This window comes from Cebus imitator, unplaced genomic scaffold (genome assembly GCF_001604975.1).
Source record: "Cebus imitator isolate Cc_AM_T3 unplaced genomic scaffold, Cebus_imitator-1.0 Scaffold79, whole genome shotgun sequence".
In the NCBI taxonomy this organism is placed as follows: Eukaryota; Metazoa; Chordata; class Mammalia; order Primates; family Cebidae; genus Cebus; species Cebus imitator.
In genome coordinates this window covers 7931985-7944669 of record NW_016107394.1, presented here as the reverse complement: position 1 = coordinate 7944669, position 12685 = coordinate 7931985, and the positions used below count along the sequence as shown (strand labels likewise).

The 12685-nt window shown below is 36.9% G+C and overlaps 1 protein-coding gene across 12 annotated transcripts in view; it reads left to right on the top strand.

Moving 5' to 3' along the window:
• YAP1 (Yes1 associated transcriptional regulator) overlaps positions 1 to 12685 on the top strand; it is a 132414-nt gene that overhangs the window by 56509 nt on the left and 63220 nt on the right. For all 12 annotated transcript variants that reach the window (XM_017533067.2, XM_017533069.2, XM_017533078.2 and 9 more), the window contains exon 3: positions 5233 to 5348. In XM_017533067.2, the coding sequence (XP_017388556.1) occupies positions 5233 to 5348 (116 nt within the window). The remainder of the gene's footprint in view (positions 1 to 5232; positions 5349 to 12685) is intronic.

Genomic DNA, 12685 nt, shown 5'->3' with positions numbered 1-12685 from the left:
CAATTCTCCTGCCTCAGCCTCCTGAGTAGCTGGGATTACAGGCACGCGCCACCATGCCCAGCTAATTTTTTGTATTTTTAGTAGAGACGGGGTTTCACCATGTTGACCAGGATGGTCTCGATCTCTTGACCTCGTGATCCACCCGCCTCGGCCTCCCAAAGTGCTGGGATTACAGGCTTGAGCCACCGCGCCCGGCTTTTTTAAAGTTTCTAATTATGATATTAGAAGTGTCCATAAAAAGTTTCTATTCATAACGTCTGTAGATTATCTGAAATTCTTAATGCCTAATTTGTGCCATCTGACATCACAAAATCTTAGCAGCTTTCGAAGGAATCAGCTTGTTAGGTAGCTGTGCACAGATACAAATGATTTAAGATTACACTGCTGTGATTTTGTGAAAAATGTGTTTTACTTGTTTTTTAGTTTAGAAGAAACATTTCAAAAATGGATTATGAAAAGAGAACAAAAGAAAAAATATAGTTAGGTTTAAGTTTATAACAGCTTCATTCTACTGATACTAGTTGTAGACTTTAACCAAGATCGAATTATTTTATAAATTGAGAGTTTCAGAGGATGCTTAACTCAGGTAAGTGGTTTTGCTCGATCATGTACACACAATATTTACCCTCTAGCCATTTGTCATTCTTAAAACAATGTAGGTGATCAAATCTCAAAATAGTATCTAAGGCAGTGCTTCTCAAACTTTTAACGAACATACAGAGGATCTCATTAAGCTGTAGATTCTTCATCAGTGGGTTGGGTGGAACCTGAGGTTCTGCAGTTCTGACTAGCCCCTGGGTGTGGTCAGTGCTGTTGGGACAAGGCCCACACTTTTGAGTAGCAGGGGTACAAAAGAATTGGTAGTAACCATACTTTGAAGTTTCTAAACTTGATCACAGTATCAGTGTCAATGTTAATCTGTTTCTGAGTATATTATTTTTAGTCGTTTATTTTACTAACCTACCTGAGCACTAACCTTCTACTAGTGCTTTTACAAATTAGCAGCATAAAATTCATCCTGAACTTTGAAGATCAATGTAAGAAAGTCATCAGTGTTTTGGTTACTATAAAATGCATTTTGATTACATTGTTCAGTGTTTCTTAAATAAGGGTTATAGATAAAGCATTTGAGAATAAAACACACAACCAATAATTTGAAGCATGTCTTAGAACGTATTAGGATGAGCTTTGGCTGATAAATATTGCTTATTATTTGCTTTGGTTTATATTGACAGAGATGACTATCTTATGGCTTAAATAAAAATTGATTGCATGGAGAGGTTTTTAGTAGTTAATATTTTGAGGCATTTGGTTACAGGAATGAGATTTTATTTTATTTGTAATTATCACGCTGCTCCTCTTCCCCCAGGAGCCAGTATGTCTACACTTACTGAGTTCCTTTTTTAGTTCATTCTCCCTCTTTTGTTTTTTGTTTTTGTTTTTGTTTTTGACTGGCCAGGTGTTTGTTTATTGGCAGGTTGCAGTGCCGCACAGCTCCTCAGAGCCTGGCCGGCCAGCAGGCACCCAGGGTGCAGCGCTCAGCCTGCAGCGAGAGGGTCTCTGTTCACATGTCCAGGCTTCTGGTTTATTCTTTCTCTACGCTGATAGCTCTCTGCAGGTTGAAGTAGTGGTCCAGAAACATTTTTATCATTTCTGTTCCTTGCCTTCAAACCTGCAGTGTCTGCTTGCCGCATCTCTTCATTACTTATCAGTGAAAACCAAACTCCCTATTAAAGCTCTTAACCTAGACCTGTCATCTTCGCTTAACTGAACTCTTGTCTCATTTTTAATAAAACATACTCATGACTCATTTACCATGAAGTTTTCCTATTTTAAATATTGGGCTAGCAATGGAATGAAATATTTTAGGGCTTTTTGTGTACCAGGAGTCACAGTCCTGGTTGCTTTTATATATGTTACTGAATTTAATCATTTAAACTCTGGAAAGTAAGTAAATCAGTCCTGCTTTATTGAAGGTGGAGTAGATTGATAAAATTTGCCCATGCAATCCAGATTGCCATTGGCAGAGCTGGAATTTTAATATACATCTGCCTTGCTTTTTTTTCCCCCCACAGAGGAGACTTCTAAAAGGAGGAGGCATCTGGGTCTTTAAAAGGTTGGATAGAAATTAGGTGTTTTGTGGGCCAGCTGGGGAAAAGATTACTCCTGAAGGAAGAGTAACCTGACTGCCGCCTGCCTGCCTGTCTACCTGCCTCTCTACCTCCCTCCCTCCCTTTCTCCCTTCTTTCTTCCCTTTTCTTTCTCCTTCCCTCCCCTCCATACATTCTCTCTCCTCTTCCCCTCCCCTCCTCCCTCCCTATGTTGCCCAGGCTGGAGTGCAGGGCACAATCTCAGCCCGTTATGTAATTATTTCCTAGGCTCAAGCAATCCTCTCACCTCAGCCTCCCAAGTATCTGGGACCACAGGTATGCACCACATGCCTGGCTCATATTTTATATTTTTCATAGAAATGGGATTTCACTGTGTTGTCCAGCCTGGTCTCAAACGGAGCTCAAATGATCCACCCGCCTCTGCCTCCCAATGTGCTAGAATTAAAGATGTGAGCCACCATGCCTGGCCTTTTGTGGTTTTCTTAATAACATTTTCTTTTCTTTAACTTACTTTATTGTAAGAATACAGTATATAACATACAACATAATGGACTGTCAACAGTAGGCTGTCAGTAATTAAGTTTTTGGGAATAAAAAGTTATATGTGGATTTTTGACTGTGTGGGAGGGTTGGTGCCCCTAACTCTTGCATCATTCATGGGCCAACAGTATACTGTTGCAAATTGATAAAACCAGCATTTATTTTTCATGGTTTAATCTTATAGAATAAATGTTAACAAAATATTCTCAAGTTAATTTTATTCTACATTTTCTTTGGCATCTAAATGGGCGCATGTATTTTTTTTTTTCTTTTCTGAGACACAGTTTCACTCTGTCACCCAGGCTGGAGCACAGTGGTACAATCTTGGTACAAACCTCTGCCTCCTGTGTTCAAGCGATTCTCCTGCCTCAGCCTCCTGAGAAGCTGGGATTACAGGCATCCATGCCCGGCTAATTTTTGTATTTTTAGTGGAGATAAGGTTTCACCATGTTAGCCAGGATGGTCTCAAACTCCTGACCTCGTGATCCATCCACCTTGGGCTCCCAAAGTGCTGGGATTATAGGCGTGAGCCACCCTGCTCAGCCATGTGCATGTATTTATAGTTGGAAAATTAGGTAATAGCATCTTTATTCCTTAAAAGAGATGTAGATCTTTTTTTCTCCCAGGCCAGGCACAGTGGCTAGCACCTGTAATCCCAGCACTTTGGGAGCCAGAGGTGGGTGGATCACTTTAGGTCAGGAGTTCAAGAGCAGCCTGGCCAACATGGCAAAAAGCCTGTCTCTACTAAAAATGCAAAAAAATTAGCTGGGTGTGGTGGCACACACCTGTAATCCCAGCTACTTGGAAGGCTGAGGCATGAGAATTGCTTGAACTTGGAAGTTGGAGATTGCATTGAGCCAAGATCACACCCCTGCACTCCAGCCTGGGTTACGGCGTGAGACCATCTCAAAAAAAAAAAAAAAAAAGAATTTCCCATATTTAACTCCCATTCTAGCTAGAAAATGTGATTCTTAGTGTATTAGTGATAAGATAGAATTATTGGTGAGATAGCAGTCTATATCCATTTCAGGATAGTTAATGGTACAAAATATCATTTCTTTGCTGTTTCCATGGTTATCAGTAGGATTATTAAAGAAGAGAAAACTCAGATTTGAAACTTAGCTACCAAAAAAAAATGTTTAGCCAAACATTTTGATATTAATTCTTTCTGTATACTTTCACTACACACACACACACACACACACACACACACACACACTTTAAACAATTAGCCTTGTCGAGTTCATACTGTTTTATAACCTAGTTTTTAAAACTGTGTTAATATTTTTCATGTCATGTAGTCTTCTAAAACATTTTCTTTTTTTTTTTTTTTTGAGTCGGAGTTTCGCTCTTGTTGCCCAGGCTGGAGTGCAATGGCGCGATCTCGGCTCACCGCAACCTCCGCCTCCCGGGTTCAGGCAATTCTGCTGCCTCAGCCTCCTGAGTAGCTGGGATTACAGGCACGCGCCACCATGCCCAGCTAATTTTTTGTATTTTTAGTAGAGACGGGGTTTCACCCTGTTGACCAGGATGGTCTCGATCTCTTGACCTCGTGATCCACCCGCCTCGGCCTCCCAAAGTGCTGGGATTACAGGCGTGAGCCACTGCGCACGGCTCTAAAACATTTTCAATAGCTGCTTGCAGTCCATCGTATGTAATCATGTTTAAGCAACTCCCTATCATTAAATGTTAAGTGGCTTTCAAACTTTTGCTGTAATAAATTATACTGAAGAGAGAGAGGTTTATATATAAAGTTTTGATTACTTCTGGCTACTAATGCAGCGTACTTTTTAAGGTAGTTTTATTTGTATAATATATCAAGTTTTTCTTCATTGAAACAATGAAACTTTGCCACAAGAAAAGTTAGTACTTATTGAAAGCTTTAATGTGCTAGATGCCTTGCAGTCTTATATTTCACAGAATTTTTAGCTGTTTTCATTCCCAACTTTACATATTAAGAAATCTATATGTATATGTGTATTAGTAGGTTAACAGTTATGTAGAAAATGTTCAGCAAATATCAGAGGGCTTTGTATAAGAACATGTTATTCAGCAGTCACAGGAGAAAATGAAAACTTAGAGATGAAGTTTTAAATTCTGCTTTGGCTTTGCAGTATATAAGAAGACAATTTTTTGGGTTTTGTGGTGTTTTACTTTAAAAGGGCTAAAAATTACATTATTTGGCATTCTCACCTCTAGGAGAAAATAAATGTGATTTTTTTTTTTTTTTTAATCTTGGGTTTTAGTCTTATAGTTTCTCTCTTAGTTTACAAACTACATTGTACCTTTACATTAGAAGTGAGTAATAATTAACTTACTAGTTGAAGATTATTTTCTTTCACTTAAAATTCCAGGCATAACCTTTTCAGATGTTGCACTTGTAAGATCTAAAGGGTGAAAGTTGAGTGATTTAAGGGTGAAAAATGTCTGTTGCAAAGGGAGGGTGGTGTGAGCAGTGAGATGCTGTGACTTGTTGCTTTTACAGAGCTCACTTGGTACCCTTTGATTATGAGCCCACAAATAAGAATTGTTTTTGGAACCTGGTATTTGTTTCCTAATGCAGTGTTTTGTTTTGTCTTAGTCACATTGATCAGACAACAACATGGCAGGACCCCAGGAAGGCCATGCTGTCTCAGATGAACGTTACAGCCCCCACCAGTCCACCTGTGCAGCAGAATATGATGAATTCGGCCTCAGGTGAGTGAGACACTGTAATTACAGCACATGGAGTAATGCTTATGCATTGGTAAAAGTTGCTGTGGAAAACAGTCATTACTCTTTTACAGAAACTGGAGCATGGGTGATGTTGATTATCTCTCCAGTTTCATACAGAAGACATATTCCATTTTAAAACAACGTAAGCTATTTTATTGCCTTGTATTAGCAGTTAATGCATAAGGGGGCCAATAACTGAAAGCCACCAGTTCTTTAAGATTTGGTTCTGAAGCAAGTATCTCAAATTTTTAGTTCTGTTAATTTTGACATATTTGTGTTTATTCTGCTGCTTTCTTGTGTCTCAGGTAGTTTAGTTGAAGTTTCCTTCTTCCCTTTGTGGTTTGGATAGAAAGCCAAGTTATGGTGTTCTTATTTTTTTATTAAAAAATTTTTTTTGCTATGGTGTTCTTAACCCAACTCATAACATGGTTATTCATTCTACTCTGAAAATATCTGAAAGGCAGTAACTTTTGTAAACCCAAACGAGTATTTCTTATTCCCAGGGTGAGCATGGATTATTAAATACATCTTCACCTTTTTTTTTTTTTACAGAAGATAAACCTGAGTATAAATCTTTTTTTCTGCCCCTTATTTGTCAATTTACTTGAATCTGCAGTTTTTCTCATCTACATAATGGAGAGTAACAGTGCCCCTTATGATAGAAGGGAGGATATGAAAGAAAATAATGCAATTCATATGAAGCTTCGCGTAATTACAGAGTATGCAGTAAGTGAAAGCTTAGCTCCTTCATCTTCCCTATCAGATACTGTCTAGCTTCTTTCTCCTTTGTTAGGTGGGTCCAAGGCCACAGTTAGTCCATTATATACCTTCGTACATGTTAGGAAAAGGTGCCCTTCTTCTGGGAAATTGAGATTACAATGACCTGTGATTGCATCACCATACTCCAGCCTGGGTGACAGAGTGGGACCCTGTCTTTAAAAAAAAAAATTGTGTGTCTTATTTGTAAAGTATGAAATGTTTTAATATACTACATAAAAATTAGTAGGCATGCATATACATGTCTATATATAAATAACATGTTTAAATGTCTAAATGATAGAGCTGTAAAGAGGTGACTTTGACACAGTTTCAGTGGAGTGGCAAAAAGCATGACTGGAGCGTTAGGAGTGAGGGGGAGAAGGAATAAAGGAGAGGGTTGTGAGGAGAGAGTTGAAAGGAGGAACTGAAATGGGAAAAGCCACTCCAAAGAGGCTTGAGCATGTTTACATGGTGCTGGAAGGTATTTGACAATAATAATTGTATAATAATAATTCTTGTTTATATCCCAGGCATGCTGTGAAGGTCCATTTTGCACTGTCTCATTTAAGATCCCATGTTCTTCATTGTACGTTAATCATAGATACGATAACTGACAGAGCAAAGCCTCAGAGAAAGCAGAAGCAACTGGGAGCCACTAATGAACGTCCTGGAGGCGTTATTTTTAAATACTATTGATAGTAGATAATATTGGGGAACTGCTTCTCCAGAAGGTGGTAGGTATAGAGATGATGTCTGCTTAAGGAGGCCTTGTTTCAAATAAAATACTGTTCCTTAGAGAGAAGAGAATATTCAAAGAGAATACTCCATTATGGGACAATCATACAGTATGTGGAGGAAAGGAAGAGACTAGCTGACAGGTCCAATACCCAAAGGCTTTTTAAAACATCAACAACAACACTAATTCCAGGAGGCACCAAAACTTTCAAAATTAGAGTGAAGTGTTATATTAAATATATATGAATTCCCAGAATCAGAATATTCTGAATTTGGTCACATGGAGGCTTGCTGATCAGGTGCTGAGGGTATTGATAATATCTTTACAGCGAATGCCTCTTTTTCCTTTAAATTACATGCACTTGTTTGTTGTCTTTTCTTCCATTTCAGTGGAAGCCCATGGTTTTGATATGCTTTGGAATGAATGTCACTGTAATCTTGATATATCTCATGTTCACATATAATTATAGCCATAATGTCATGTTAATAAGTGAAGCAAAAGCATGCTCGTCTCTGCTTGAAAAAACGGTCTTTTAAGGAGTTTTTTAAATCTTAGAGACAGTAAACAAGTAGAATTGTGAGAGCATTTAAGTAAATTTTGAGGGCATTTAATCTAACAAAGCAGAAAATCGCTTCCCCTGAAGCAGGCTATCTACAGAAAATTTTCACCCTTAAAGGAATGCCTTCTGAATGGCTAACCCAAAGCTACACCGTGCTTCTGAAGTACTCTATTGGGTTAATCATGCTAAATACAACTTGATTTACATTTTTATTACTTATTAATTTAACAAGGACTTTCTCACTTTGCTTTTCTTGAAAAAGAGTTCTCATCATTCATAATTGAGTCCAGCTTCATGTTCTGCTCTGACTTCTTGTTTCTCATCAGACTGCTTTCCTTAAGTTACTGTCATTTTCTGTAGACTCCCCAAACCTGTTTTATGCATAATATTTGTGGTTGACTAGGCTGAAAGATCTTTTAAGATTCTTTCCAATTCTTAAGATTTTATGAAACTCTATTTCATTTTCTAATTTGCCTTAGCAAAAATGATGAGTTTAATTATGCTTTTATAAGTCCTTTTTCAAAATATGAAGTTGAAATGGTGGATTTCATTTACAGACTAGAGACCAGTGGTTTTGTGATTGGGCAGATTTCCAAATATCTGTAACTGAGAATCACCCAAAACAAAGGTGCACTTGGAAAAGGTTCTAGAGGCAAGACTCAATACATCCTTGTAAGAAGATTAATTTATATTCTTTAACTGTGTCATTTAAGTGACAGGTAAGTGACAGCAAACTTTGTGAAAGAATTGGAAAGGTGAGGAAGAAGAAAATAGAAAAATAAGAGGAAATTGAATAATTTAGTAAGATAATGGTTTTATTTTACTGTATTCTGTATTAAAATATTCAATACATAAATATATGTGTATGTAAAGTCTACTCTACTAAATTACTTGAGATGATTGCCCTTTAAAAGTTATAATGCATAAGGCTGGATGTGGTGGCTCATACCTATAATCCCAGCACTTTGAGAGGCCAAGGTGGGAGGATTGCTTGAGCCTAGGAGTTCAAGACCAGCCTGGGCAACATAAGGAGAGCCTGTCTCTATTAAAAATAAAAATAAAAATTAGCCAGGCATAGTGGCCATATGCCTGTGGTGCCAGCATTGTGGGTGACAGATTGGGAGGATCGCTTGAGCCCAAGAGGTCAAGGCTGCAGTGAGCCATGTTCGCACCACTGCATCCCAGCCTGGACAAGAGTGAGAACCTGTCTCAAAAATAAAAAAGTTATATAAATTTGTTACTTTATATATACACACACATATATAATAGTCATTCGTTACTTGCTTAGGATCCATAGTTTTTCCCTACGTAGTGAGAAGGTAAACATTTCATGATTTTTGTGTTCAACATTAGAAAACAAAGCCCTGGGGAGTGAAAAGTGATACTTCTTTAGCTCTATTTTTATGATATATATTGAATTTTTAAATAGTAACGTGTTAACACTGATCGACACAATCGCTGAATCTTCAAGTGACAGTAAAGTCAAAGTACATTCTGTGATAATCCAAAAATAACTGTATGCCAAATAGCTACTTAGGATCATTAAAAATTATGTCTTGATTTATATTAGGCAGAATTAACCCATTTATCTGCTTTTGAGAAATGTACATTTGATAACACCCCAAAGCCCACATGTCTTATTACAGGTACATTTTAGGAAATTCATTATTTGTATATTTTATTAGAAATTATTGGGATTGATTTGACAATTCTTAACTCTACCAATGTAGCACTTTCAGATTTCTCTTTTAAGAAAAACTGTGAGGAATTCTAGGAAATAACCTCAGGAGATCGGTTGAGAAAATGCCCTCTTGATCATGAAAAGGTGATACATGTTAGAAGAGTGTGCTAAGCACCTTCCTTCGAGTGGGGAAAAGTGTTCAGAAGCAAGCAAAATGAGTAGTATAGAGCTGCCTTAACGTTTGCCTGTTGCAGTCTCCTGCCTGTGTAGTATCTCTCAGCACCAAAGATCAAATGAGAGATTGTTACCAAGAAAAATGAGAGGGCTAGAAAATAGATGTGAAATATAAGAATGATGGGTAAATCACACATTAATTTAGGTTTTAACTTTATAAAGCACAGAGAGGGTAAAGATGTGTGAAAAGTTGCAGAGCCGACAGGGTTAAGATGTTGATAATTCCTACTTAATGTGTTGTAGTTCATAAACTTTGAAGTTCTACTTTTCACCTTTGAAAGAGAGACGATTTACAATAAGGGTTAATACCAAGGGCTCTTGAAATCCCATGGATCTGGTTTGAATCCCAGCCATCGTTTATCGTCCATGAAATCTTGGACAAGTTACCGTATCTACCTGTATTTGTCACTTGGAAAAATGAGATAATAACTCATAGAGCTGTTGTGAACATTAAATGACATATCACATAGTCAAAATGTATTGTTAATAGTATATGGTGCTTGGTGTAGTGTCTTGCATATATAATAGGTAAATAAATGTGATCTAATATTTTACAATTTAATCAGTATATAATACCAGGTAGCCACTGTTACTTTGTTAAAAATCTGTTACTGTCTTTGAAATTATGTTTATCTCTGTAAGCTTTTTGTCATCAAGTTGGGGTCATTGGCTCTTATCCAAGTAGTTGGTTCCTGATTCTTCTAAAAGTTCTTGATTACTATAAGATGGAAATTGTCACTCAGAAGTCACAATATATGGGAAAAGACTATACTAATGAGAAACTTAATAGCAATGAACTATAACAAATACAGCCCAAAGTCAGAGCAATGAAGAGACACAGACAATGTATTTGACTGGTTACTCTCAGATTTGTATTCCAGATATCTTTTTTAAAAACTTTTTTAATAAAAACACTTTTTTAAAAAAAAGCAAAATTGCTATTTTCTATTTCCCATCTAGAAATTCGGTAAATTAAGAGAAATGGCCCTACGAAATGAAAAAATAGTACAAGAAAAAGCGTAATAATCCAGAATCAATAATAACCATTTCTTAAGAAGCTTGGTGGTTTTATATAGCTTGTGGCTTGATTTACTTGTTGATGAAGTTCCTAAAAAATGGTTGGTAGTATAGAAACAACCACCATTTTTCTTAATACTATGGTCAGTCCATTTCATTTTAATAAAAGATACCAGTATGGAATATGAAGATGAAAATTTTTTCTTTTTGAAATAAAAAAGTAATTTAATTATAATATTCAAATTGCATATGGCATTAGCTTGTAATTATTGTATCTATTCTAGTATAGGAGTTCTTCTGATGGCTGACACATGGCACTTTTTAATCATGGCTCTTGACTTTGCCGCATAATGATATGCCACCTGTGTCAGGGCAACTAATGGCTTTGATTTGACTCTGATGGTGTGAGTCTTTCACTTCCTCTCCACTGGGAATCACTCTTGATGTTGTTTAATTCCCGTCATGATTTTTAAAGTATTAATTTCTTCATTCTTTCTGTAAAGAAACCCACATTCATTATGCTGAGAGGTGGGTATATAGTTACTTTGTATTTTAGTAGCTGTAGATCAGTATTTTTTCTAATAGTGCCACTTTTTTTTTTTTTTATTTTTATTTTACTTTAGGTTCTGGGGTACATGTGCAGGTCATGCAGGGTCGTTGCATAGGTGCATATTATATCCAGCATTTCTCCCGTGTTATCCCTCCCCACCCTTCCCACCCCCCTCTGTCCCTCCCCTAGCCCCCCGCCAACTACCCCCAGTGTGTGATGCTCCTCTCCCTGAGTCCACCTGTTGTCCTCGTTCAACACCTGCCTATGAGTGAGAACATGCGGTGTTTGGTTTTCTGTTCTTGTAGTGCCACATATTTTTAAAGGATTATTTCAATTTGAGAATCATGATATCCACAATAACTATCTAAATCTCAAATGTATTGGAGGTGTTCGTATTCTTAGTTACATGCCTGATTATTCTGTATAAGGTAGTTCTTTCCTGTCATCTTTGCTTTACTTTAGAGATTATGTTCTAAAAAAGGGGAAACATATAGAAACTCAAGATTGTTGGGTGCTATTGATCTTAGAGCACAGATATCAAATAGTTTTTGAAATATATTAGAAGCCTTTGAAGTAATCATTTGAGATAGGAAAATTTATTTGCATTTTGAATGTTATTAAGATTTTAAGGTAGACCGGATGTGGTGGCTCACACCTGTAATCCCAGCACTTTGGGAGGCTGAGGTGGGCAGATCACCTGAGGTTAAGAGTTTGAGACCAGCCTGGCCAACACGGTGAAACCCCATTTCTATTAAAAATACAAAAATTAGCTGGGTGTGCTGCTGGGCGCCTATAATCCCAGCTCCTCAGGTGGCTGAGGCAGGAGAATCGTTTGAACCCCGGAGGCAGAGGTTGCAGTGACCTGAGATTATACCACTGTACTTCAGTCTGGGAGACGACAGCGAGACCCCATCTCATAAAAAGAAAAATAATGCAAAGAAAAAAAATTTAGGTCCATGAGTATCATTTCAACCAGCTCTCTCAATAAAATGACTTGTTACATATTGGGGCATAAAAATAGAAGTGTTTGTGTTCAACTTTTCTTCAGTGATTATTTGTAGATTTTTGGAAACTTTGCTGAGCTTTGGAGTAGAGAGAATGAGAAAGAGGTTAAATTATTTCCATTTAAGAACCAGCTCAAATGCCCGTGTTATTCTCTTGATAAGTGTTGGAATATTATTTTTGTCTTTCCCACTGATTTCTAAATCCTTCTGGTTACTCTATTGCTACAGTAATTTTATGACTCATAAGAGGAGTATTTGTGTGAAAGATTAAGATGCTAATTCTTTAAAAATGATATTCGTAGACTACCATATATAGGCAGCTTAAGTGAAATAGAATAAATCTTGCAACAGTGGACACAGTTTTCCAAAATAAGGTTTTCTTTTGATGTTAGTAAGGTAAGGAAGTGGTAAAACTTACTTTAGGTTAAAATTGTAATGCAAGGTATTTATTTGAGCAGTCTGAAGTCTAAGTGTGCTATTCTAAGTGTTATTCCTTCAGTAAAGTCTAAGTGTTATTCCTTCAGTAAAACTTTACAGAAAGCTAATCTTTCATAAATAAACTTAGTAAAGCTCTAAACCATTTCATTGAGTTAAAATCTAAAAAGACTTAAGTTGCACCGAAGAGAGTCTGAAGAGTTGCATATTAGTGGTATTGTTGAGCTTATACTTGACCTTTTCTTCTAGAAAGTTCTTACAGCTATAACCTAATAGGAAAATGATTTTCTTTTTTTCTTTCTTTCTTTTTTCTTTTCTTTTCTTTCTTTTTTTTTTTTTTTTTT